The 27,722-nt window shown below is 39.5% G+C and overlaps 1 protein-coding gene across 2 annotated transcripts in view; it reads left to right on the top strand.

The window, feature by feature from the left end:
* UVRAG (UV radiation resistance associated) overlaps window positions 1–27,722 on the top strand; it is a 329,275-nt gene that overhangs the window by 281,377 nt on the left and 20,176 nt on the right. For both annotated transcript variants that reach the window (XM_027562853.1, XM_027562854.1), the window contains one exon: window positions 19,171–19,262. In XM_027562853.1, the coding sequence (XP_027418654.1) occupies window positions 19,171–19,262 (92 nt within the window). The remainder of the gene's footprint in view (window positions 1–19,170; window positions 19,263–27,722) is intronic.

Here is a 27,722-nt window from a genome sequence, read left to right as displayed (position 1 = left end):
GAGCAGAAGGTGATGAAGATGGAGGTTGGGATGGGTAATTTGTCCATTTCTCATTACCATTACTTTTCCCTCCTTGTTTAAAACCATCATCTTGCTTTGGAGCAGTTTAACTGTTCAACTATCATACCTAGCCACTGTTGCTGCTGCTGCTAAGTCACTTCAGTCATGTTCAACTCTGTGCGACCCCATAGATGGCAGCCCACCAGGCTCCCCCATCCCTGGGATTCTCCAGGCAGGAACACTGGAGTGGGTTGCCATTTCCTTCTCCAATGTGTGAAAAGTGAAAGTGAAGTCGCTCAATCCTGTCTGACTCTTAGTGACCCCATGGACTGCAGTCCACCAGGCTCCTCCATTCATGGAATTTTCCAGGCAAGAGTACTGGAGTGGATTGCCATTGCCTTCTCCTACCTAGCCACATCATCTGGTATTCTGGCTATTTCTTTGGGGCACTCAGAACTTGGAACCTCACTTAAGATCTTCCGTTCTAGGCCACTACTTCTATAGTAACTGTGTTTTTACCCTAATATCATCCCCTGTCTTTCCCATGTTCTCTCTTGCTCCTGTGCTTTTATGCCTGCAGTTTCCTCCCTTTGGAACTGTTTCCGTACTCTTTCACCTGATAAAATCCAGCTTGCAGTGTGTGGCCGGATAGGTTATCACTTCTTTCCCAGGTGGATCTGTCTCCCCTAGAGTTGGTCAGGCCTTCTTCCTCTGTGTTCCTATAATTTTCTCTAATTTGATATTTATTATTCTTTAATATATTTTGTTTCTGATTTTTAAATGTCTTTTCTACTATATTATTATTACCTGAAAAGCAAGTACTCCCTGTTCTTTATTTTGTAACTTTTTAACCCATGGCCTGGTGCGTAGAAGGTGTTCAGTACCTCCTGGAAGAATGCATACGATTCCAGCTGCTTGTCTTCTGTGTGCCCGTATAAGACTGTAAAGGTCGAACAAAAAGTAGGAGACCGGTATTATTACTATAGCTAGTTCATATCTAGCTCAAATAGGTAATAATTAAATAACTAGTTAAATAATTAAGTACAGACACACCACTGGTGGACTTAGGTTCAGAATGTAAGTCTGCCCTTTACCTGCTATAGTTTTATGCTTTATTCCTATTAACCTTATCACTGTCACCCTACTTTTGTGTTTCTGCCAGTTTTCCAGTCCCCTTACTTTAATCTTTTGGCATTTCTTATTCTCAAAACATAGTGAATATATTTGCTTATCTTGGATGTTTTCTTTTTCATGAGTCTTGTCTTTTAAGGCTATAGTGTGTTACATTTAGGACACATCTGATTCAGTTGAGATCAAAAATAACAACATACAGGCTTAACCAAAAGGAAGTTAGAAAGAAAAACTAGTAATGGAGTATAAAAATAAGGTGCAACATTAATGGTTAAGTATAAAAAATAGTAATGTTCTTAGCAATAGCTGTTGAGGAAAGGGGATGAGAAGTAACAATTTAAGATGCTTATAATCCACAGACTGTGTTGAGAGTTTTACATACATGGTTTTATTTATTCCATACAATAACCCTGTGAAGCAAATGTTGTGTGTATTACGTAGGTCAGGAACCAGAAGTTCAGAGGGGTTAAGTGACTTGCTCAAGGTCACAGAGATGTTAATGTGCAAACTTGGAGTTCAACCCAAGACTTTTTCACTTTTTAGTTCCTCTCCTCTTCTGCTTCACATATTTTAAATTGGTGTTTTATTAGCTTATTTTTGATTTAAGAGTTTTGGAAGTTAGCTCAGACGTTAACACGGAAGTGGCAGTTTGAAGACAGAAGATCATGTGGTTTAATAACCTTAGAATAATCCTTAGAAGCAGCTAACTGATTTGAGGGGGGTGGTTTTATATTATAACCTGTTCAAAGATTATTAATTAATAGTGCAGAGAGCAATATTTAAACAGCAAGTAGAGCTCTCACCAAATCTCTTGATGCAAATTTTAATACAGTCTAAAATTTGTGCTGATTTTTCTTTGGACAGTTGTCCAGAATTGTTCGTGCCTGCTTAGATGATTAACACATTATAGAGACTTTATTTTCAATGTACTTTGTTAAGAAGAAAAATGTGTTCAGACTCTATTGTGAAATGAAATAAAATGATTCCTTGGCCAATCTGCTCCTCTTCCCATTGACACCACCCCACACACACATACCTTTACACATATACTCATCTAATACACTTACTCACTGCCTGTGTCACTTAGATTCTTTCCTCCATCTCCACTGATTTGTCTTCTTTCCTACCATTTTGTACCCAGCTTAGCTCAACTCCTTTTCTGTAGGTCCCAGTACTTCAAGAAAGTTTTTCCCACAGAGACTTCTCTGTAAACCAAAAAGCAAATTTGGATTTTACCCCTGCAATGTGCACTCAAAAGTTTATTAATTATCCCCCCAAAGTTGATTAATTACCATCACTTGGCATAATGTTAGTTGCCACATATTGAACAATAAATAGATCCCTGCCATTAACAGTCTTATTGTAGGCATTGTGTATGGTCTATGGGAGCAAATTATTTAATCTCTCTGTGTCTCAATGTCCTCATCTGTCATACAGGGATGATGCTTTGTTACAGTTCTTATGATGATGATTAAATGAATTAGTATTTGTGTAGTACTCAAAACAGAGCCTAGCATACAGAAAATACCACAGAATTGTTTTTATTTACCAAAACAAGACTTAACTTCACAATACTTCATCTAGTTCTAAAAAATCCTTTTGGTATCTTTACAAGTATCATAAGTTTAGAGATTAGTTTATAAAGAAATGTTGGCTCAAGGGCCAACAAGGCCAAAGTCGAGGGTGTTGGTCAGCCTGGGCTCTCCTTGGAGACCCTTAGGAATAATCCACTTCCAAACTGATTTAATTGTTGGCAGAGTCCAGTGCCTTGCAGCTGTAGGTCTGAGCGGGCTTAGTTCCTGGCTTTCTGCTCCTGGATGCTGCCTACATTCCTTCACACATAGCACCTCTGTCTTCTGACCTGTAATGTCCTGTCAAGCCCTTCTCACAGTTTAGATCTCTCAGAACATTCTCTTCTGCTGCCAGCCAGAGAAAACGGTCTTCTTTTAAAGGTTCGTGTGATCAAATTAGGCCTACCCAGGTGATATCCCTTTGCCATAAACATAAAATGACCAGGGATGTAACTCTGGGCTAAAGGTGGTAGAGGCCATCTTAAAATTCTGCCTATGGCCCCACCCTTCAGGCTGTCATTGAAAGATAACTGCCCCCCTAGGTTTACCTGGTTATCATTCATTTAAGAGGTAGCCTCCCCAGGGTGACATCCGTGCCTGAGTCACGTTGAAATATTCCATCATATGTTGCACACCTTCCCTGTAGTAGATATTCAGTACACATCCAGTGAATTAATTATACTTTCTGTTAAATGAATTGTGAGATCAAAAGATGAGCAGAATTGTTCCAGACCAGATAGTAAGAGCATCTATCCAATTGGAGGGGCGCTGTGCACTTGACACTTCATTAACATTTGGAAGGGTTTTTGTTTGTTTGTTTGTTTTTGCTTCTCTTTTTTTGAGGCTACATTTATTTATGATCAACCAAAGAGACTAAACAGTGGATGCATGGGCTTGGACTCTAATGCAATTCAAATGAGGTCAGGAAAATGCCACAAAAGAAAAAACCTTAAAAGGCATGAAGTAGATATTATAGTAAAATTGCTATTGGACTGTGAAGAAGGCTGAGCGCGGAAGAATTGATGCTTTTGAACTGTGGTGTTGGAGAAGACTCTTGAGAGTCCCTTGGACTGCAAGGAGATCCAACCAGTCCATTCTGAAGGAGATCAGCCCTGGGATTTCTTTAGAAGGAATGATGCTAAAGCTGAAACTCCAGTACTTTGGCCACCTCATGTGAAGAGTTGACTCATTGGAAAAGACTCTGATGCTGGGAGGGATTGGGGGCAAGAGGAGAAGGGGACGACAGAGGATGAGATGGCTGGATGGCATCACTGACTCGATGGACGTGAGTCTGAGTGAACTCCAGGAGTTGGTGATGGACAGGGAAGCCTGGTGTGCTGTGATTCATGGGGTTGCAAAGAGTCGGACACGACTGAGCGACTGATCTGATCTGACGTCATTAGAGAAAGAAAAGAGCATGCTGGAAAACTGTGTTCCATTTAGGGCACCTCATTACCAGATTATTTAAGGGAAACTGGAGGGAGTTCAGAGACATAAAGAATGATGAAGAGGCTATAGGGATTAATTTACAAGCAAAGATTTTAAAAAACTAAACATGTATAGCTCAACTAAACATGTATAGCTTAACTAAACAACAGCTGAGTAGAGATGTAACTATTGTCAAATGTCTGATATCAAGAGAAGGATTGTGTTTTTCTAAAGAGTTGAGAGTCCCTTTCTAATTATTAGAATTAAATGAGAAATGAGAAAACAATCTTTTCTATCCAACTTGTAAGCAGTATTTAGACTGTGTGTTAGCATGTGAAGTGTCAGAGTTGAATCCAATCTCAGCTCCTCTACCTGCTACCTGTGGTAATTCAGACAACTCCTTTAGCCTTTTCCATTTTGTCATGTGTGGAGTGGGAATTATATGACCTATCTCACGGGGTTATTATGAGGATTAAATGAAACAGTGAGGTTTTGTGCCTGGCACAGGTTGTAAATTGAAAAGAATGGTAAATACTATTGGTATTCATTCTTAAGTGGTTAAGACTTTGGAGTGCTAGAGTCAGACACACCTGGGGTGCAAATTCAGGTTTTTTTTTTATTTTATTTTTATTTATTTGTGCTAGGTCTTCATTGCTGCACAGGCTTTTCTATGGTTGTGGTGAGCAGGGGCTACTCTAGCTGCAGTGCGTGAACTTCTCATTATGGTGGCTTCTCTTGTTGCACAGCACAGGCTCTAGAGCGTTTGGGCTTCAGTAGTTGTGGCTCCGGGGCTCTAGAGCACAGGCTCAGTAGTTGTCATACACGGGCTTAGTTGCCCGTTGGCATGTGGGATCTTCCGAGATCAGGGATCAGACTCCTGTCTCCTGCATTGGCAGGCAGATTCGTTACCACTGAGCCACCAGGGAAGCCCTCTACAATTTATTAACTCTAAGTCTCAGTTTCTTCAACCCTCTGAGTGTTATAGTGAGGACTAATGAAATAATATAGTGTGAAATACTTATAATGATTGGCACATTAATTAGTAAATTTGTTAGTAGCTGTAGCATTATTTTAATTATCATTAACACAATCATCATTCCAGGGAGACCCTGACCAAAGTACTGGTATATATTCAAGTTATTTCCAAATTTCCCCTATTATAAACAATGCCATATACATACCTCTGTTTCCATCATAATCAACACACACACACACAAACAGAATTCAGTAATTATTTGTTGAATTCAGTCTGCTAAGTTCTACCAATAATCATGTCAAAGACTTGTGGACACTGCATTGCTACAGAGATGCTGCAGTGGGCTTCTATACTCCTTGTGTGATCAAATTTATGGCAATAGATTTAAGTGCATCATTCACTGTAATAAAACTCTGACACTTAGATTTACCTGAATTTCTATGAAAGAATCCCTGCTTTTATAATGACATTTTCATTTTTGTCTTTTACACACCTAAGTGCTCCCTGTGGCTTCTCTTTACAAATAGGATTGTGTTGTTGTAGAATCAACTCTAGCTCGATTAAGCAAAACTAGTATTAGTTTAGAGGGCTTCCAATTAAAAGATATTAAGATTAATCAGAGGGTATTAATCAGATGTATTCATCAGTGATAACTTCACAGAAAGTACAGGATGGCCAGAAAAAGAGCTACAGATGAGGAAAAAAAGCCACATGAAAAGATGCTAGATATTACTAGTCATTCAGTTCAGTTCAGTCGCTCAGTCGTGTCTGTCTCCTTGAGACCCTGTGGACTGCAGCACTCCAGGCTTCTCTGTCCATCACCAACTCCTGGAGCCTACTCAAACTCATGTCCATCATGTCAGTGATGCCATCCAACCATCTCATCCTCTGTCATTTCCTTCTCCTCCCGCCTTCAATCTTTCCCAGCATCAGGGTCTTTTCCAGTGCGTCAGTTCTTCGCATCTGGTGGCCAAAGTATTGGAGTTTCAGCTTCACCATCAGTCCTTCCAATGAATATTCAGGACTGATTTCCTTTAGGATGGACTGGTTGGATCTCCTTGCAGTCCAAGGGACTCTCAGGAGTCTTCTCCAACACCACAGTTCAGAAGCATCAATTCTTCAGCACTCAGCTTTCTTAGAGTCCAACTCTCAAATCCATACACGACCACTAGAAAAACCATAGCCTTGACTAGACGGACCTTTGTTGGCAAATGCCTCTGCTTTCTAATATGCTGTCTAGGTTAGTCATAGCTTTTCTTCCAATGAGCAAGCATCTTTTAATTTCATGGCTGCAGTCACCATCTGCAGTGATTTTGGAGCCCAGAAAAATAAAGTCTGTCACTGTTTCCATTGTTTCCCCATCTATTTGCCATGAATTGATGGGACCAGATGCCATGATCTTGAGTTTTAAGCCAACTTTTTCACTCTCCTCTTTCACTTTCATCAAGAGGCTCTTTAGTTCTTCTTTGCTTTCTACCATAAGGGTGGTGTCATCTGCATATGTGAGGTTACTGGTATTTCTCCTGGCAATCTTGATTCCAGCTTGTGCTTCACCCAACCCAGCATTTTGCATGATGTACTCTGCATATAAGTTGAATAAGCAGGGTGACAATATATAGCCTTAATATACTCCTTTCCCAATTTGGAACCAGTCTGTTGTTCCATGTCCAGTTCTAACTGTTGCTTCTTGACCTACATACAGATTTCTCAGGAGGCAGGTCAGGTGGTCTGATATTCCCATCTCTTGAAGAATTTTCCACAGTTTGTTGTGATCCACAGTCAAAGGCTTTGGCATCAGGGAAATGCAAATTGAAACTATAATGAGACACTACTACCAGAATGGCTAGAATTTTTAAGACATATCATCAATTCCTGATGATGATGCAGAGCAACTGAAACACTCATACATTGCTGGTGGGAACGCAAGATTGTGTAGCCATTTTTGAAGACAGTTTGGTATTTTGAAAATAAACAGCTACCATTCAAACCAGAATTTCCACTCCTTGGTATTGGTCCAAGAGAAATAAAAACTGCAAGTCCAAAACAAAAACCTGTGCCCAAATGTTTATAGCAGCTTAATTCTTAATAGTCCAAAACAGGAGACAACCCAAATGTGCATCAACCAGCATACAGATAAACAATTTGTGGTATATTCATACCATGGAATACTAGTCAGACTCAGCAATGAAAAGGAACATATACATGCAACAGCATGAATGAATCTCAAAAACAAATGAAAAAAGGCAGGCAGTAGATGCTAAATATTCTGTGATTCCATTTTAAGACATTCTAGAAAACTGTCTCTGCCCTGTTAGACTACGATCTCTTAGATCTAATACAGCTCCTAACACCAGGATTGCATCAGAGTCCGTGAACTGGAAGCAGAAATGGCTAAATCTGATCAGTTTAGGGAATAAGTTTTAGCTCTCAAGTGAATCAGGAATCTAGATTTGGCCAAAGGTCAGTATAAGGTAGCCTAGGGTGAATCAGAGTGCAGCAGACTGTTAACAGGAGGACAGGGAGCCAAGGTGAAGCCTGCTGGACATGACATCATGAATATCAGCTCTAATGGATCCTACACAAGTTCATCCACTCACATCGCTGTCTGCCTCCAGAGAACGTAACCTTTCTTTGATGATCACTAATTAAAGCTGATTGTAGTTACTATCAAGGGTCTGGTTTACCTGCCTTTGACAAATTTCCAGTTGTACTTTGCTTGTCCATTTGCAGTATGCTTTACTGACCCTCTTCAACAACTCTTAAAAACTGGCAGTGACAGAGACCCCACTTACAAACCAGGTTGACCCCAGAGTTGCATCAGTTTAATCGTGCTCCTAGTTATTTTCTGGCAAACATAAGAATCTGAAGCAAACAACCATCTTAATTGAAGTGTTTTTAATATGAAATATTTTATAATGCTAAGCTTGGCTCAGATATAACGTGTACCTCATAAATACAACATGTGCTATAAAGAAAAGAGCCTGTGGTTAAACTCACAAACTTAGATTCTGGTCCCTGAACTCCACCTGTTTACCCTTGGCTTGGCCACTTAGCCTCTCACTTAACTTCCACGGTGAATGAATCAGGTGGACTGATGCTCCAACATGAATCCCATGATTCTGAGGGTAGTTGGAAGGATGATTGGCAGGATGAAAAGAAAAACTTTTCTATTACTAGACTTAAGAGTTTTTAGACCTTTTAGACTTTTCAGGTCTCAGACTGGCAGGCTTCAGCTGTGTCCAGTGTTTACATTATAACATACCTATTTTGGGGGAAAAGAACTGGCAAGGTTATAGATAAGGATGGAAAAGTACTTAGTTTGTTCTTGCAACTAGTGGCCCATAATCAGGTTTTTATACTTTTCCTTAGAGGTGTGTATTGCAATAACTTACTGTAAGAAACAATGTTATTGCTCATATTAAATATTCTTTAAGTAGTTTTTCCACATCTTTGAAAGAGTTGTATTTTCTTCTAGGAAGGTAGATTTTATTTTTGACGTGGTGATACCCTTTTTTTAAGTTCTTAATCTAGTTCCTTTTATATCAGTGAAACCTTAATATTTAAAAATGAAATATTGGTAACTAGTCCTATAGAGACTTTTGACTACATAAGCCAGAATTCTAAAGTAAAGTCTTTGATGCATATGTGCATTTTTAATTTCTTAATTTTTCAACTCTTCTAGACCAGTTCTCTCTTTGTAGTCAAATTCATTGTAATCCCATCACGAAAGTATTGATCTTTTAGTAACCTTTATTGAAGCATTGTATTAATCCACATTCCCACACGGTAACAGACGGTTTGTATCAAACGTATCATTCAGCTTAGCTCAGGCCCCATATGGAACTAATAAGCCACGCAATAAGTGGCCTTGCGTAGATGCATGTGGCTTGGAAGGGTAAGAGTGTGTGTGTGTTGTCTAAACTGAATTTTTCCTTCCAAAACCTAAATGACAGAATGATTCTTGAGCCCCCAGTGTCTTTCCCAGCCTGGAAAAAGTGAGTGTTTAAAAAATAAAAATAAAATTGAGCACTTTGATATTAAATTAGGCCTCTTAACGCCATAGGAGGATGCTCACCGAGTACAAGAACTCAGCATTTATTTCTCAAAAGTACAATCACACTTTATTTTAAAATATGATCTCCAGAGCTGCAGAAGACTTACCTAGTCAGTGGAGCACCATTTATCAAGCTGCATGAACTAGTTAATTTCAACTATAAGAGCTCTAACATCATAGTTGATCTGTCTATATAGTGATTTGAGATGAACCCCACATGTGGCTTCGGGAAAATACTGTATCTTTATACAAAAAGGTGGTGTGGGAGAGGAAAATAGAGAAACGATAGTTAATGGAGTTGACATGGCCGTAGTTGTCTGCTGAGGGCTGAATGTATCCCTGGCTCTGATTTTCTTCTTTGTTGTTGTTCCAGTAACCATAAAGCTAGATCTTCCTGGTGGTGGTGGTGATTGTTGTTTAGTTGCTCAGTCATGTCTTACTCTTTGCGATCCCATGGACTGCAACACACAAGGCTTTCCTGTCCTTCATTATCTTCTGGACTTTGCTCAAAGTCATGTCCATTGAGTCTGTGAAGCCATCCAACCACCTCCTCCTCTGTCGCGCCCTTCTCCTTGTTGTTTTAGTGTAAGGATTTTCTTTTGCTAGTAGACCATAGTCTTTGTTCATTTTCCCAGGGAAACCGCTGCAACATTGCTTCTCCTCACTTCCCATCTAATTTGTCATCTGCGTGTAGTTTTCACCTCCTAGCCTACCATAGAGTTGCGCAGAAATTTAACAGCTCCCATGGAATCGTAAGCCAATCAGAGTGAAGCTGAAATTCAAGCTAATTGAAACCAAAATTCCACTTACCACTGCTTAGACTCTTTGGGTGGTGGTGCAGTAGGAAGTTGTTACAAAAGGTGTTTATTTCAGAGACTAATTTGAAGCAGTTAGACAGACCCAAAGCAACATTTTATTTGCCTGGGTTTCTTGGCATCTGCCTTCCCCAATCAGAATTGAGAACAGAGGGAGCTCCTTTTAGGAAAGTGTGGTATTTATTGATAGTAGTTCGTAAGGGCAGATTTTGATGGAATGTTGACGTAAGATTTCTCACACAAAAAGAATACTGTAGTCTTTAAATCTGTCCTTCACAGCTGCCTCCTAGTTCACTTTCCTGCCTAAAACCCTGTAGTAGACTCTTAGTGCTGTCAAGGAAGATAAATCTGAATCCTTGAGCTGAGTGTTCTAGGCCCTTGTTGTTGTTTTTAAATAGCCTTTATTTTTCAAAACAGTTTAAGTTCACAACAAAATTGAGCAGAAAGAAAACTAGCCCTATATATCCATATTATTTTATGATGCCGTATTTTAGAGAACAGAAAATATAACAAAAGGACTATATATTTATAAAAGAAACAGAAAATAGAGAAAAGTCAACAATGATTAACCACATTTTCCTAGCACTCAAGGAAAACTTCTATTAGAACTTTATTCTTCAGGATCTTTTTCTCTGTTTATGTAAGCAGAGATATATTTTTCAAAGACTGATGTCATGCCGTACATGGTATCACTTGGCATTTTTTACTTAACAATCCCTTCTCACTAGACTCTCGAAAGTTTTAATGAACAGTCTCTAAAAACCAGGCCTCAGGAGTGTCCATTCTATATAAAAGTCCTGATTGAACTCTTACAACAATTTTATGAGACAAACATTTTGGTCCTGTTTTATAGAAGAGGCACAGACAGGTTCTGCACTTATTCCAGGTTACATACATTATATGGTGAGAAGTAGACATGGGCGCAGCCGGTCAGTCAGAGACAGAACTGATTTGTAGTCCTTCCTCTCCTTTCTGTACCCTTAGTCTTTCTTCCCTGGCCTCACTCCTTCTTTAACCTCTTGCTTTTACTAATACCTTAACAGGGAGTTAACTTGTTAAAGAATCACTTAATAAAAATGTAGGTTTGTTCCTTTCCTGAAGTATTTACATTTTCACTTACATTTTAATAGTGGGTCATCTCTACCTGATATAGTAGGACATTAGGCTGGACCCCATTTTACTCCCTCCATTTTTAGACACTTCCCTTAAGGTGTCCAGAAGTGTATCTTTGTAGACTCTTCCATCAGCCTTACGCCTCAGTGAACACATGAAGGTCTGACACCCTCTTATCCAGCTTTGACTTCTGACATATCAGAAGTGAGCAAAACCAGAAATGGGGCTGAGTGGACCAGTGTTCCTCATCATTCACCTGGTGAAGGTGCACTACCCTAGCCATATTTTAAATGTATAGATGCCTGGTTCAAACCTATAACTTTTAGAGCATTTTAAAGTGGAGTCAGAACTTTGAAAGTCTCTTGGAGATAATCTAGTCCAGTGGGGTTTGAACTCCAGATGGGAATGCCTCTTTGGTTCTAACTCTACTCCTCCACAATTGCCTACAATCTCCTATTTGTTTTACACTTGGGCTTCTATATAATATTTCATGTGAATAAAGGATTCCATGGCTACCAAAAAAGGTAGTTTGACAATTATTTGAGTAGCCCTAGCTGAAGTCAAACTACTAGTAAGTGACACCACTGGTATTCAAACCCAAATCTTCTGTATCTAAGCTCATTCCAGTGTGTCATGATGCCTCTCATTTCCTCCCATACAGCATTAATTTTAACTTACTAACAAATATGTATTAAGTATATATTCATTTAGTTTAGGCTTTCCAAAGACAGCAGATGGAAAGGTGGTGTAGGAAGGGATTTGGCAGAGGGGTAAAATGCCCCCTTACCTTGGGATAATCAGAGAGCTACCTACAGGAAATAGAACTGGTGTTGGCTCTTTCAGAGTGGATAGAATAGATAGATGGAGGATGCCTAGAGGGAGACTTAGTGACAGGAAAGAGAGTCTCTCTCAGAGAGGTGAGTTCCAATAGCCAGTATTGGAAAACTATTATATATATAGGGGACTTCATGATAAAAAAATTAAATATACTCATTTATGTCAGGCCCTAAAGAAATGCTACTAATAAAGACAAAATAATTTAAAATTGTAAGCACACAAAGATGAAAAGAACAGAAGAGACAAGAGCAGGTAATAGAATCGACAGCATTTTAGAAAATCACAAGCAGATAAATGATAAACTGTGAGTAGGCAGAATGGAGAAAACCAAAACCTAAACCCTTCAAGAAGCAATGTAGTTCAAGCCATAGAACTCCAGAGTAACTTATTTCACTTAGCATAGTACCCTCTAGGTCTATCCATGTTGTTGCAAATAGCAGGATTTCGTTCTCTTTTATGGCTCAGTATGTGCATGCGTATGTATACCCCACCTCTTTTTTTATCCATTTATCTACTGATAGGCACTAGCTTGCTTCCATATTGTGGCTATTGTGAATAACACAGCAATGAACGTAGGGGTGCATCCTCCAATCCTCAGCAAGTCCTGCCAGTGTACAGACTATCTGATTAGCACTTTAAAGTTTCATTCATAAAGAAAAATTGACAACCAAAGATTACCAGACATTAAAGAAAGCCTGTAATTTTATTTTAAGGCTGAAACAAAAACAAAAAAGAAAAAAATCCAAAAGTAACAGAAAATGAAGATAGAGGAGACAGAAAGTAAAAATAACAATAATAATAGAAAACAATCAAAATTAGAGGATAAGAGTTTTCATATTGAAAGGACTCACTAGCAAGGAAAACAAAAGCAAAGTAAACAAATGGGACTATATCAGACTGAAAATATTTTGCACAACAAAGGAAACCATGAACAAAATGAAAAGACTACCTACTGAATAGGAGAAGATATTTGTAAGTGATATATCTGAAAAGGAGTTAATATCCAAAATATAAAGAACTCAGGCAACTCAACATCAAAAAAACAGCCAACCCAATTAAAAAATGGACAGAGGACCTGAATAGACATTTTTCCAAAGAACACACAGAGATGACCAATGGACATATGAAAAGATGCTCAACATCATTAATCACCAGGGAAATGCAAAACAAAACTACAGCAACCTCACATCTGTCAGAATGACTGTTATGAAAAAGACAAGAAATAACAAGTGTTGACAAGAATGTGGAAAAAAGGGAACACTTGTGCACTGTTGGTATTTTTCCAAAGAAACCAAAAACACTAATTTGAAAAGACAAATACACCCCTATTGCTGCATTATTCATGATACCCATAATATGGAAGCAACCTAAGTGCCTATCAGTAGATGAATGGATGAAGATGATGTGGTGCATACATGTGCGTGCACACACATACACTGGAACATTATTCAACCATAAAAGAGAACAAAATCCTGCCATTTGCAGCAACATGGATAGACCTAGAGAATGTTATGCTATAAAGTGAAATAAATCAGAGAAAGACAGATGCTATATGATTTCACTTATACATGCAATCTAAAAAACAAAACAAATGAACAAGCATAACAAAACAGAAATAAGACTCATAGCTACAAACAGGAGGTTGCCAAAGGAAGGTCAGTAAGTGGGGGATGAGTGAAATAGGTGAGGGTAATTAAGAGATCAGATCAGATCAGATCAGTCGCTCAGTCGTGTCCGACTCTTTGCGACCCCATGAATCGCAGCACGCCAGGCCTCCCTGTCCATCACCAACTCCTGGAGTTCACTCAGACTCATGTCCATCGAGTCAGTGATGCCATCCAGCCATCTCATCCTCTCTCGTCCCCTTCTCCTCTTGCCCCTAATCCCTCCCAGCATCAGAGTCTTTTCCAATGAGTCAACTCTTCCCATGAGGCGGCCAAAGTACTGGAGTTTCAGCTTTAGCATCATTCCTTTCAAAGAAATCCCAGGGCTGATCTCCTTTAGAATGGACTGGTTGGATCTCCTTACAGTCCAAGGGACTCTCAAGAGTCTTCTCCAACACCACAGTTCAGAAGCATCAATTCTTCGGTGCTCAGCCTTCTTCACACACAAACTTTCAATTACCAAACAGATGAGCCACAGGGATGAAATGTACAGTGTGGGAAATATAGTCAATAATAATGTAATATCTCTGTATGGTGACAGACGGTAGCTATATTTATTGTGGTGATCATTTTGTAATGTATGGAAATAATAGAATCACTGTTTTGTACCAGGAACTAACATAGTGTTTTAGGTCAGTTTTACTTCAAAAATAAACTCATGGAAAGAGAGATCAGATTTCTGGTTACTAGAGGTGGGAGGAATTGTGGTGGTGGGAGTGGATTGGATGAAAGTGGTCAAAAGATACAAACTTCCAGTTATAAGACAAATAACTACTAGAGATGTATTGTATACCACGATTAATATATTAACACTGCTGTATGTTATATATGAAAGTTAAGAGAGTAAATTTTAAGAGTTCCCATTACAAGGTAAAGATAATTTTTTTTCTTTAATTTTGTGTCTATATGAGATGATGGATGTTCTCTAAACTTACTGTGGTATTCATTTCATGATGTATATAAGTCAAATCACTATGCTGCACACCTTTAACTTATACAGAATTGTATGTCAATTATATCTCAATAAAGCTGGAAGGAAATAAAAACAAAGGACTCACTAAATCCAGACCAAAACAGTAAATGATAAAAGACCCAAACAAAAACTTATGATTGTAAAATTTCTGAATACTGGCATTAAAGAATAAAATCCTAAAGAGAGAAGAATCACTTCACACACATGGGTCAGGAATCAGAATGTTATCAGATTTCTCAATTGCTATATGCAAAATTAAATGACAGTGAAACAACATTCCAAAGGAAAAATCATTACAGCCTTGAATTTTATACCCAAGCAAACTATCATTCAAGTACGAGAATGGAATTAAAGATATTTTTAAATATTCAAAGTATTAAAAAAGATACCTCTCATGTGGCCCTTTTCCAGAAAGCCATTACAGAATTAGTTTAGTTCGGTAGCTCAGTCGTGCCCCACTGTTTGCAAGCCCATGGACTGCAGCACACCAGGCTTCCCTGTCCATCACTAACTCCTGGAGCTTGCTCAAACTCATGTCCATCGAGTTGGTGATGCCATCTAACTATCTCATCCTCTGTTGTCCCCTCCTCCTCCTGCCTTCAATCCTTCCCAGCATCAGGGTATTTTCCAATGAGTCAGTTCTTCACATCAGGTGGCCAAAGTGTTGGAGTTTCAGCTTCAGCATCAGTCCTTCCAATGAACATTCAGAACTGATTTCCTTTGGGAATGACTGGTTTTATCTCCTTGCAGTCCAGTTCAGTTCAGTCACTCAGCCGTGACTGACTCTTTGCGACCCCATGAACTGCAGCACGCCAGGCCTCCCAGTCCATCACCAACCCCCAGAGTCCACTCAAACCCACGTCCATTGAGTCAGTGATGCCATCCAACCATCTCGTCCTCTGTCATCCCCTTTTCCTCCTGCCCTCAATCTTTCCCAGCATCAGGGTCTTTTCACATGAGTCCAGGGGACTCCCAAGAGTCTTCTCCAACACCACAGTTCAAAAACATCAATTCTTCACACTTAGCTTTCTTTATAGTCCAACTCTTGCATCCATACGTGACTACTGGAAAAACCATAGCTTTGACTAAACGGACCTTTGTCAGCAGATTTATGTCTCTGCTTTTTAATATGCTAACTAGGTTATTATATTCTAGAGAATATATATATTCTCTATTATAGAATATGCTCCACCAAAATGAGGCAGTAAATCAAAGAACAAGTGATGAGATCTTGGAAACAGCAGCCTCAACACAATTACAGTCAGCCCTCTGTATCCACTGACATAAAACCTGGGTATGGGTTATGGAGGGTTGAATGTTCACTATACATACAACACCATTTTAGATGAGGGACTTGAACATCTGCAGTGTTTGGTGTATCTTCAGGGTCTCCTGGAACCAGTCCCTTTGGGATATAGAGGGGTGACTGTAAACAGAATTTCTAGGATGATGGTGAAAGAAAGTTCTAAATAGGTAAAAAGAGAACCAGCCTAGAGAACAAACTGTTCAGATTGGAGCAGACAGAAGGTACTGCAGGAAATAATCTCCAAGGGATGGGGTATGGGCTTGATAGGTTGTTATATGATGTCTTTATTAACCAGATTGGAAGGATTTAAGGTTTTGTCCTAATTGGGGGAGAATCTAGTGATAGGTACATGGGTACTTAACAAGTAGGGTAAATGGCAATTATCATTTCAGGAAAAACAAACACAAGGCAAAAAAGGAATAGTGTACTATATGGCTTAGCAGTGAACAGTATTTTTGTAGGTGTAAGGTAAACACTAAATATTGATTTAACAAAAAATGTTACATTCCAAAATAATTGAATATCTTGAGAGAATGAGGAAAAGTGTATTTGGAGAGTGGACAGTTAAATCCTCATATTCTTTAATAAAAAGTAGGTCATTATCAGTAAGGAGATAAAATGTATTAAGAAAAGAGTAATAAAAGGGCTAAATTCTCATTTTTCATAATAGGAACATAGTAGATGATGTCTAAATGAGAGGGATGGAATAAGAAATATTAGTATAAGTGTATTTAGAAATATGAAGGTAAAGGAAAAAACAACCAAAAGTGGTCACTACTGAAGAGCAAAGAACTGTTGCTTTTTCATTATAAGCCTTTTAGTAGTTTAGACTTAAAACATTATATGTACTTTGTTTTAAATTTTTTACATACACACACACACAGACTTTGGCCACCTGATGCAAAGAGCCAACTCACTGGAAGAGACCCTGATGCTGGGAAAGATTGAGGGCAAGAGGAGAAGGGAGCGACAGAGGATGAGGTGGTTGGATGCCATCACTGACTCAATGAACATGAGTTTGAGCAAGCTCGGGGAGAAAGAGGACACGGAAGCCTGGCATGCTACAGTTCATGGGGTTGCAAAGAGACAGACATGACCTGGCGACTGAACAACATATATGTACTATGTGGGAATTTCTATTTTAGTTCTATATGTTGAAGACTGAAAGGGTGACATGACAAAGGGTTCAGAGTTGTTACTGAGAGGTTGTAGCCTTGGCTTTGTCCCTTATCAGCTCTGAGACCTTGGGCAGGACACTTGTCCTATTACTGAGTCTTAGTTTCTTCACTTATGAAAAAATGGAGGATGGAAAAAGTCTCCATAATCTTTTTAAAGCTGTGATTGATATCCCAAGATTCTATGATAAAAATAATGCTAGGCAGCAAATGAGGAGTTAAGATTTGGGTGGAGGCTTGAAATTCCCACATTTTCCTTTTTTAGTTGAAATCAGACTTGGAGAGAAATTTTCATTGTGGTCTCTGAAAAGAATTCAACACCCACCTTCCACTGTTGAGCCCGGGGCAGGCAGTTGACTGCATACTGGCTCAGGGACACATAGCTTAGTGTTATTTTAGTGTGGGGTGGTTTTACTTTTTTGATACTTAATATTTTTCAGTATGAATCACAGGTGAAATTTCCATGCCATGTGTAAACAATTTCACTTTTTTATTGAAACAATGAATTCAGGAATGTCATATTGGGATGTCAGCCATTTTGCTTTTATCAGTGAATGGAAAAAATGCTTTTATATTAATATAAGAAATGATGTCATATAATATGGAGGAGATCTTATAATTCAAGGTCAGCAAATCTCAGGAGGTGATTTAGGTCACCAAGCTAGATTTGGAAAAGGAAAAGAATATTTTCCCTTTGTCTTCTCAAGGTTTGGGGTTTTGTTTTTTTCTAACCAATTTTCCTCTCAGACTTTGGAGTAGCTAGTCGAGTAGCATGATTGTGAAAAGGCGGCTCTGACTAATAATATCTTTGCCATTGAAACGTGTGGCTCTGGAGAAATTCCCTCCTCTTTCTGGGCATCAGTTTTCCCATCTGCACAAGAAAAGGGTTAACAAGATACCTTTTAGCTTTAACATTCTGTATTTCTTCCTCCTTATTTTATGCGTATGTTCCAACCATTAAAGAGACTAGGTTTCTTTAGGATTAGGTTTGGGGGTTTTCTTTGCAAGTTCAGTGTAGTGAGAGTGAACTCTTTGTTAAATGTCACTCCCACTTAAGTGAAAAGTCAATTGAGTACTAGATACAAACAAAAGAAAAGTTACTTTGATTTTTTGTTGATAGTAGTTTTATTTTTTTTAAAGAGGAAAATATTTAAAGTTTAACTTAGCCACTTTTAAATTAGGTGCTGGAAAAGCAAAACTTTAAGGAAGATGACCCTTCATATATGTACATCAGTATGCAGTTTACAAAGTCCTTTCTTCATATATAGTATGTCATTTGAAAAATACATTTCTACAGGGCTGTACACGTACTGTGTATTTGACATCATGTGTGTTTGTGTGTGAATATGCACATTATACTTGACCTCGGATCTATATTATGCTTAGTGAGGAAGCAAATAGTCTTAGAGGCAGAGTGAGAGGAGGCAGGAACAGACAGATGAAAACCATTTAGTAGGTTACCCAAGACACTTAGAAGGGCACTGAATTGTAGAAAATCAGCCTCTAGCAGAAATAAGTAAAACTAAGAGCAGATCTTAGCCACAGGCCATAGCAACTCTGTTCTCTGGTCCTAGAGAAAAAGGAAAGCTAAAAGCACAAGAGAAATAACATAAAGCACAGCCTCAGTCAAAAATGACTTGCTCTTTGTTTGTTTAATAAGCATGAAATGAGCACTAGCACTGTGTCAGATACTTGGGCATCAGAGACACATACAACATGAACCTTATTCTTGATTCTACAAAGGGAAGAGTCAGGGAAAGAAGGGCTGAATGTGCTCAGTGTGTAATTCCCGCCTTCAGTACATAAAATGAGATACTGGTTTTATGGTGTGCGTCCCTGAGGTTGATGTTAGCAAACTCTACAGGGGTCTTGGAAATAGTCCTGATTCCATATAGTTGGTCATTCTTAGTCTTCTCTCACTTTAGGAGACAAGGGAGCAGGAAGTGAGCAGACTACCTTTAAACACCATCCAGAAAGTGTGGTTGAGATGGTGTTGGGATCATACAGTCACATTTCCTCATTAGAGTTTAAAGCGGGGTGGAGGGGGACGACTTCTTTAGTGGGTCATGTTTGGGAAGCATTGCCTAGTATCTGGCAGAATTTAATTCTGTCTTTCCATCTTTGCAGCTAAGATATCAACATGGACTAGGGACTCCAGACTTGAGGCAAACTCTTCCTAACCTGAAAAACTTCATGGAGCACGGACTAATGGTCAGGTGGTAAGTACCTTTCTCTGCCATACCCAGAAACTGCAATGTGGATAGTGATCCGGAGGAACTTGCCTGACTTCTGCTCCACACCTGCCTTCTGGGTTTTCTTCTGTAATGAGATACCTGAAGAAAAAAAAAAGGCAGCCATCATACTTGCATAAGTCTAAGTTCCAGTCTGGTTAAGAGGGTGAAGCACCCAGGGGAGGGGGGTGGGTTCACGGAGGTATTGTTTAGACATGGGAAGGTTGGCTGGGTGAGGAATTCTTGAATGCATGGTTGAGGCAGAACCTGGAGGACAGCCATGTGATTTGTAAATGGGGGACTTGGAACCCCCAGGACTTTCCGAAGAACAAGCAAAGGACAGTAAAAAAAAAACATCAGGATCAGTGGTTGAGAATAAAGGGAAGAAAGCACACAAGGAATAGGTCAGGCTGTCAGGATGTAGTCTGAGAGCAGGAGGAACAGACGTCCTGGAACGCTTCTCACATGTGATGTCAGTGCTGTTGTAACCTAAGGGCAAGCTGCTGCCTAAAGTGCTTTGTCAGGATGGACATGACCCTCTTCAAAAGACAAGGGGAAAGGGACCATCTGATGCACAGAATACATTAGATAATTAACTTGACATGAATAAAAGGAAAGCTGTTGGCTCTAGTCATTTAGTAATTCGAACCCTTGGATGATAGGCAATAACTTACAAAATTATGTGCATTCAGATCAGGCCTTTAGAGTTAGACAGCTGAGAACAGCATGGTTTGTTCTAAGGAGCACTGGCTTCTGAGTCCCAGATCTTTTTCTCATTTGCTATGTGAATTTTGTTGTTGTTTTAAGTTTAGAGATTCCATCATTCATGGCAAATTGTTCAACATTTATCACAGTGTTCACTTCAGTCGCTCAGTCGTGTCCGACTCTTTGCAACCCCATGGACTGCAGCACACCAGGCCTCCCTGTCCATCGCCAATTCCCGGAGTTTATCCAAACTCATGTCCATTGAGTCAGTGATGCCATCCAACCATCTCATCCTGTGTTGTCCCCTTCTCCTCCTGCCTTCAATCTTTCCCAGCATCAGGGTCTTTTCAAATGAGTCAGTTTTTCACATCCGGTGGCCAAAGTGTTGGAGTTTCAGCTTCACCATCAGTCCTTCCAAAGAATTTTCAGGACTGATTTCCTTTAAAATGGACTGGTTGGATCTCCTTGCAATCCAAGGGACTCTCAAGAGTCTTCTCCAAGACCACAGTTCAAAAGCATCAATTCTTTGGCACTCAGCTTTCTTTGTAGTCCAACTCTCACATCCATTCATTACTCCTGGAAAAACCATAGCTTTGACTAGACGGACCTTTGTCAGCAAAGTAATGTCTCTGCTTTTTAATATGCTGTCTAAGTTGGTCATAACTTTTCTTCCAAGGAGCAAGCGTCTTTGAATTTCATGGCTGCAGTCACCATCTGCAGTCATTTTGAAGCCCCCAAAAATAAAAGTCTGTCACTGTTTCCACTATGTCCCCATCTATTTGCCATGAAGTGATGGGACCAGATGCCATGATCTTAGTTTTCTGAATGTTGAATTTTAAGCCAACTTTTTCACTTTCCTCTTTCACTTTCATCAAGAGGCTGTTTAGTTCTTCTTTGCTTTCTGCCATAGGGTGGTATCATCTGCATATCTGAGGTTATTGATATTTCTCCTGGCAATCTTGATTCCAGCTTGTGCTTCCTCCAGCCCAGCGTTTCTCATGATGTACTCTGCATATAAGTTAAATAAGAAGGGTGACAATATATAGCCTTAACATAGTCCTTTCCCAATTGGGAACCAGTCTGTTGTTTCGTGTCCAGTTGTAACTGTTGCTTCCTGACCTGCATACAGATTTCTCAAGAGGCGGGTCAGGTGGTCTGGTATTTCCATCTCTTTCAGAATTTTCCAGTTTATTGTGATCCACACAGTCAAAGGCTTTGGTGTAGTCAATAAAGCAGAAGTAGATTTATCTTTTTTGGAACTCTCTTGCTTTTCTGATGATCCAGCAGAGGTTGGCAATTTGATCTCTGGTTTCTCTGCCTTTTCTAAATCCGGCTTGAACATCTGGAAGTTCACAGTTCACATACTGTTGAAGTCTGGCTTGGAGAATTTTGAGCGTTACTTTGCTAGCGTATGAGATGAGTGCAATTGTGTGGTAGTTTGAGCATTTTTTGACATTGCCTTTCTTTGGGATTGGAATGAAAACTGGCCTTTTCTAGTCCTATGGCCACTGCTGAGTTTTCCAAATTTGCTGGCATATTGAGTGCAGCACTTTCACAGCATCATCTTTTAGGATTTGAAATAGCTCAACTGGAATTCCATCACCTCCACTAGCTTTGTTCGTAGTCATGCTTCCTAAGGCCCCCTTGACTTCACATTCCAGGGTGTCTGGCTCTAGGTTGGTGATCACTCCACTGTGATTATCTGAGTCATGAAGATCTTTTTTGTATAGCTCTTCTGTGTATTCTTGCCACCTCTTCTTAGTATCTTCTGCTTCTTTAGGTCCATACCATTTCTGTCCTTTATTGAGCCCATCTTTGCATGAAATGTTCCCTTGGTATCTCTAATTTTCTTGAAGAGATCTCTAGTCTTTCCCATTCTATTGTTTTCTTCTCTTTCTTTGCATTGATCACTTAGGAAGACTTTGTTATCTCTCCTTGCTATTCTTTGGAACTCTGCATTCAAATGGGTATATCTTTCCTTTTCTCCTTTGCCTTTGGCTTCTCTTCTATTCACAGCTCTTTGTAAGGCCTCCTTTGCCTTTTTGCATTTCTTTTTCTTGGGGATGGTCTTGATCCCTGCCTCCTGTACAATGTCACGACCTGTTTTTAAAAACCTCAGGTAAATACATTATCCATGTAACCTTGTTACTTTAATTTTCTGATTTGCTATCTAAATTTAAACTCCTACCTCTCTAAAATGTAATTTTCTCATCTGTAATCCCTGCTCATCTCACTGGTTTGTGGTGAGGATGAAATGACATGGTAGGTGGAAAAATAATTTGTGAGGAGGAAAGTACAAGAATAGTCTCATTTTCTTCTGTGCCAGCAGGATAGGCCATGAGGATAATAAAGTGACATCTGTGATTTACTGTCACTTGGTTTTTTTATTTTTGTCTCATGATCTTCAAAATTATGGATGTCTGACTTTAGACAAGACTCCTGTTAAGCAAATACACAATTGTTTAAAGAACTCTACTCAGAATATCAAAATCATTGTAAAAAGTTAGTGTTGACACAGACCTGTATACCCTGAGGAATGAAGGCTAGGAACTAAGTTTTAATGTAAAATAATAATCATTTTATCACCATTATTATTATTGTAACTTTTTAATGTTTTCGCCACATCATGTGGCGTGTGGAAGCTCAGTCCCCCAACCAGGGATCAAAGCTGTACCCCCTGCGTTGGGGGCACAGAGTCTTATCCCCTGGACCACTGGGAATCCCCACTGTTACTTGAACAGTGAGCTAGCAAGCATGTATTTAACACTGTCAGTGCTCAGTCCGTGATGGGTACTCTGAGGTAACAGTAAGTATGAGGCTCAAGCCCTACCTTCAAGGGATTTGTGATCTAGTTGGAAACAAGGTACATAAATCACGAAAGGTTTTATAACACAAATGGTAAAATTAAAATAATCAAAAAGAGAGGCACCTCACTGCACCACCTGATCAACCAACTAAAATAAATCTTGCTCACTACAGACGGCAGATTGTCTCAGTATCATTTATTGAAGAGTCTATCTTTTATCCACTGTTGATAATCAGTCTGTTTCATAAATCAAGTTAACTTACACATGGATCCGTTTCCAGGTTCCTTATTCTGTTTCATTGTTTTACAGTCTATCTATAGGCTAGTACCATATTTTTTAATTAATATAAGGTATAATTTCTATAAGTCTTACTGAGGTTTGAGCATCTCTTTTCCTCCTAACATTTGGAACCACTTGAGAGAGGAGATACAAGGCAGACTAACAGAAATCAAAATGTCAGTTTTATTACTGATAAAGCCACTTGGAAAATGCAGCTTTAGATCTATTATAAAAGTGCTTGCAAAGACATCACTCAAAATTAAACCAACTCTTGCAATCAGGATGTGAACTGGAGAACCCCAGGCTTCCCCGCCAGCAACCAGCCCTTAACTATACTGTCCGGTGAGTCCTGCAGAAACCCAGATGGGGCTAAGCCAGGAATACCCAGGTTTTATCTTTCCCTGTAAAGTCACCAATCCAAAAAGGCCCTCTTCCCCTAAGAGCAAGTAAGTGGGAGGATGGAGAGAGGCCAAGAGTGTTTCTCTTAAATCATATTCCTTCAAAGCAAGGGGAAAGGAAGATTTCCCCAACTTTCTTGATATCTGGTCTGCTGAGGCTCCTACTTATGGTCCTTCTTCGAATCTCTTTTGGCTTTTCTTGATTTATGAATTGTATTTGAGTGATTTGACAGCTTTATGATATTGAGTCTTTCTGTGAACATGGTATCTCTTTATATGTTTTTTTTTTTTTTTTTAACATACCCCGGCAAAGTGTTAAAGCTTTCTTCATAAAGGCCTTACACATCTTTTATTATATACTTAGTCCTTGGTAGCTTACCCTTTTGGTTGCTGTTATAAATTTTTTATTACAGCATCCAACTTCTTTGTGTCTAGTATAAAGGAACACCACTGATTTTGTATTTTGGAGAATGTATCCAGCAACCTTACTAAACATTAATTACAATAGTTTATCTTAGATTCTTTTGAGTTTTTCTGTGTATACAATCATTTTTTCGAATGATGGTGTTATTTCTTCCTCTTTTTACAATTTTTATTACTTTTTGTTCTCTTATGTTCTATGGCAGAGGAGCAACAATAGTGGATATTAATGATACAGTAATATAATAGCAGCAGTCTTATTCCTGACTTTAAAGAGGATGCTTCTTTTCACCATTAAGTATTCTATTACAGGTTTGGATAGATATTCTTTATTAGCAAAAGGAAGTTTCTTTCTATTCCCAGCTAAGAGTTGTTTTTCTTGAAATTATGAATGTGTGCATTTTGAATTTTATAAAATGCTTATTACGTTTATTGAGATAATACTATATTTATGCTTCTTTACTGTGTTAATAACTAAACATATTTTCTGTTGTTAAACCATCTTTGCCACCTGGGATATACTCTACTTGATTGTGATGTATTATTTTTTGTATAGTATTGGATTTCATTTGCTAATTTTTTTTAATTTACTTTATTGAAGTTTAGTTGATTTACCATGTATTAATTTCTGCTTTACAGGAAAGTGATTCAGTCATACATACATACATACATACATATATATATATATATATATATTCTTTTTCATGTAGTCCTTCTTTTTCACATTCTTTTCACATATAGATTATTACAGAATATTGAATAGAGTTCCTTGTGCAATGCAGTAGGTCCTTGTTGGCTATGTTTTATTTATAGTAGTGTGAATGTTAATCCCAAGCCCCTAATTTATCACTCTGTTCCACATTTCCCCTTTGATAACCATAAGTTTGTTTTTGAAATCTGTGAGTCTTTCTGTTTTGTAAATAAGTTCTTTTATATCATTTTGATTAGAGTCCATGATTTGCTAATATTTTTAGAATATCTACTTTTGTAAACTGAAATGAGGCTAGCCTATGTATACAATAATCTTTGTCTGATTTTGGTAACAGGATTATAACAGCCTCGTAAAATAAACTGAGGCTCTTTCCGCCTTCTTTTCTACTCTCCTTTTCCATTCTCTGGAAGAGTTCATGTACAGCAGGAATTCTCTATCATGAAGGTCTGAAAACCTAGTGGTTTTCATTTTTTGAGGGGGAAAGAAGAAGTTTTTAGCTATTAATTTAATTTTTATGATGATTATGGGTCTACTTATGTTCTGTTTTTTCCAGTTCCTCCTTAAATCACTCCAGTGTGATTTCCAGTTCTCTCAGGGTACTGGAATTCCTCTTATCTAGGTAGATGCCTAAAACTCAAATGTTGCCAAACCTGGCGGTCACTTTTTCATCCTTAGCCTCGTCTGTATTTAGTGACGTTTGGCCTTGCTGGCCGTTCCTGCCTTCTTGATGCGTCTTCCTTTCTTGGCTTCTAGCACTGTCGTCCCCTGGTTTTCCTCCTCTCAGCTGCCCTTTTCTGCCTGTTTTTCCTGTTCGCCTCCTTTTTTTGATCAGTAAGTATGGAGAACTGCATAGCTCTGCCCGAAGGGCTCCTCTCCTTTTCTCTCTGCTTTCCTCTCACGTGGCCTCATGCCCCGCTTGAAAGCCATCTGCCTGCTATGCCTCCTCACGTTGTTCAGTGTCAGCCTCTCCTGTGAGCTCTGTAGTCAGAGAGCTGCTTGAAACCTCACCTTGGAGTGTCACAGGCACCTCAGCCTCAGCATTTAAAACTGTCCTTCACTAGCCTTCCTCAGCCAACAGATGACACACTGTCTGCCCAGTCGCTCAAACCAGAGGAGCATTCTTCCTTCCTTTCTCACTCCTCCCTGATCCAGTCTAGTTCATCGGCAAAAATGCTGTGATCTCTACCCACCAGCTGTTCTTTCCACCATCTCTGCTGCTACCACCCCAGCCCAAGCCACCGCCTGCTCTCACCCAGGCACCACACTAGTCCAGTCTGTCTCCCTGGTTTCATTCATGTCCCATCTCTGTTCATTCTTCACAGTAGCCAGCATGATCTTTTTAAATTTTAGCTGGATCTTAATCACTCCCTAGCTCCAGCGGCTAGAGTAAAATCCAAGCTCTTTCCTACCCCGCCTCTCCCCTTGCTCTCACATATGGTCCTTATACTGGCTCCTCGAGTCACACGCTGTCAAGTATGTGCTCCCCCTCTTCTGTCTCTCCTACCTCCATCCATACCCACACCCTCAAATAGCGGGAACAGCTTTAGAAAAGGCACAGCAGCTTTACTGGCGAAGAATAGACCACTTGGCTAGTGTGCAGATTCATTTCAGAAACACAGAGGATCTAGGTTTTGTGGCGCATTGAGCTTATATAATTAGGGAACCCTTTCAAGAAAACAATACAGAACAGAAAATACAAAATTAGGCGGAGGGAAGTAAATATTTTAAGTGAGAAACAAAACCATAACCAGTTACTGGAACTTTAGAAATTAGATCCCTTTCTTCTGCAATCTCTTTAGACAGTTTACCCAAAATGCTTACATAGAAGTGTTTCCTCACTGCACCCTGACTGTCTTTTCCCTCCTAAAACATAACCATTTCCAGCAACTCTCCATTTCTGAGGTTCAGATAAATTCAGTGACTTTCCAAGCATGGCTGCTCCACAAGCCTGTGGCAGTAAGATTGGAGTCCAGGTCTCCTGGCACTGACATGGTAAACCCATTAAGCCCCCAGTGCCCACATCTGTATAGTGCCCCTTTATGCCAGCTGTGCCAAGCACATTAACACTCAATGAATAGTAGACATCACTTCTTGGTGCCGTAATGAAAAACGGACCGCTGAGACAGATGCAAAGTAGCGCAAAAGGTCTGCCACATACGAACCCAGGAAAGACTGCTGTGGAAAGGCAGCCCGGAGGTTCCAAACCTAAACAAAGCTGGAACAAACACTTCAGCCCCAGGGGAAACCTGAGAATTTCCGAGAGCAGCTGTGAACTGAGGAATTACCTCCCCAGCCTGTGCTCCTTAGGGCAAAGGGTAAAAAAACTCAACGCCCCTAAGGGAGCCTCTTACATCTTTTGTAAAAGAAAACACTTCCATCCTCTGTGCTGCGGTTACCATTCACAGACTGGTCCCGGTGGAAGTAGATTGCTGTGTGTTCTTTCGGTGTCCAGAATTTCAAACTGGCTGACGATCAGTGCAGTCACTGAATTCCTCCTTATGGTAAGCTTCAGAGTTGTGTGACAGCTTGTTTTGTTTCTTAAAGAAAAGACAGTGTGATTTTTCTTTTCTGTCACGTGACAGAACAGAATTCTTATCTAACATATTGATGTTACCTGACTAATCATAAAACTATCCCTTTTCTCAAGAACACAAGTTACCTGGGGCACAGTTCCCAGTACTTTATGCTGATCCTTTCCAAAAGAAGTCTCCATTTTCTCATCCTTGAATCACTAACCTTGTTGTGACTGCCAAACAACACAAATTGGAAAAGCAGAATTTCAGCTCAGAGGTTGTCCTCTTGAATAGTTTGGTTAAAAGCCACCACCATGCCACTTAAACATCCCATTTTTCCTCTCTTTTACTACTAACTAGAAAGTGGTCCAGGATTCCATTTGACATGCTCATGCACAGCCAATGCTGAATTACGGTCAGGGAAGCCTGACGACTTCCCTGCCATGCGAGCCACTGTTTGACGGCCGCCACTGAGATGATATGTTTAGCGCTGAGAGGAAGAGAGTCTGTGCTGTGCTGCTGTGAACAGACTGTGTGAGGGGCTCCTGCATCCAGGCCCTGGGGACAGTCCTCAGTGACATCTCTCCACTGTCTCTCACCCCAGCTGAACCGAC

This window comes from Bos indicus x Bos taurus, chromosome 15 (assembly GCF_003369695.1).
Source record: "Bos indicus x Bos taurus breed Angus x Brahman F1 hybrid chromosome 15, Bos_hybrid_MaternalHap_v2.0, whole genome shotgun sequence".
Classification (NCBI taxonomy): domain Eukaryota; kingdom Metazoa; phylum Chordata; class Mammalia; order Artiodactyla; family Bovidae; genus Bos; species Bos indicus x Bos taurus.
The sequence above is the reverse complement of the archived record's forward strand: the minus strand, read 5'-3'. Positions and strand labels throughout refer to the sequence as shown.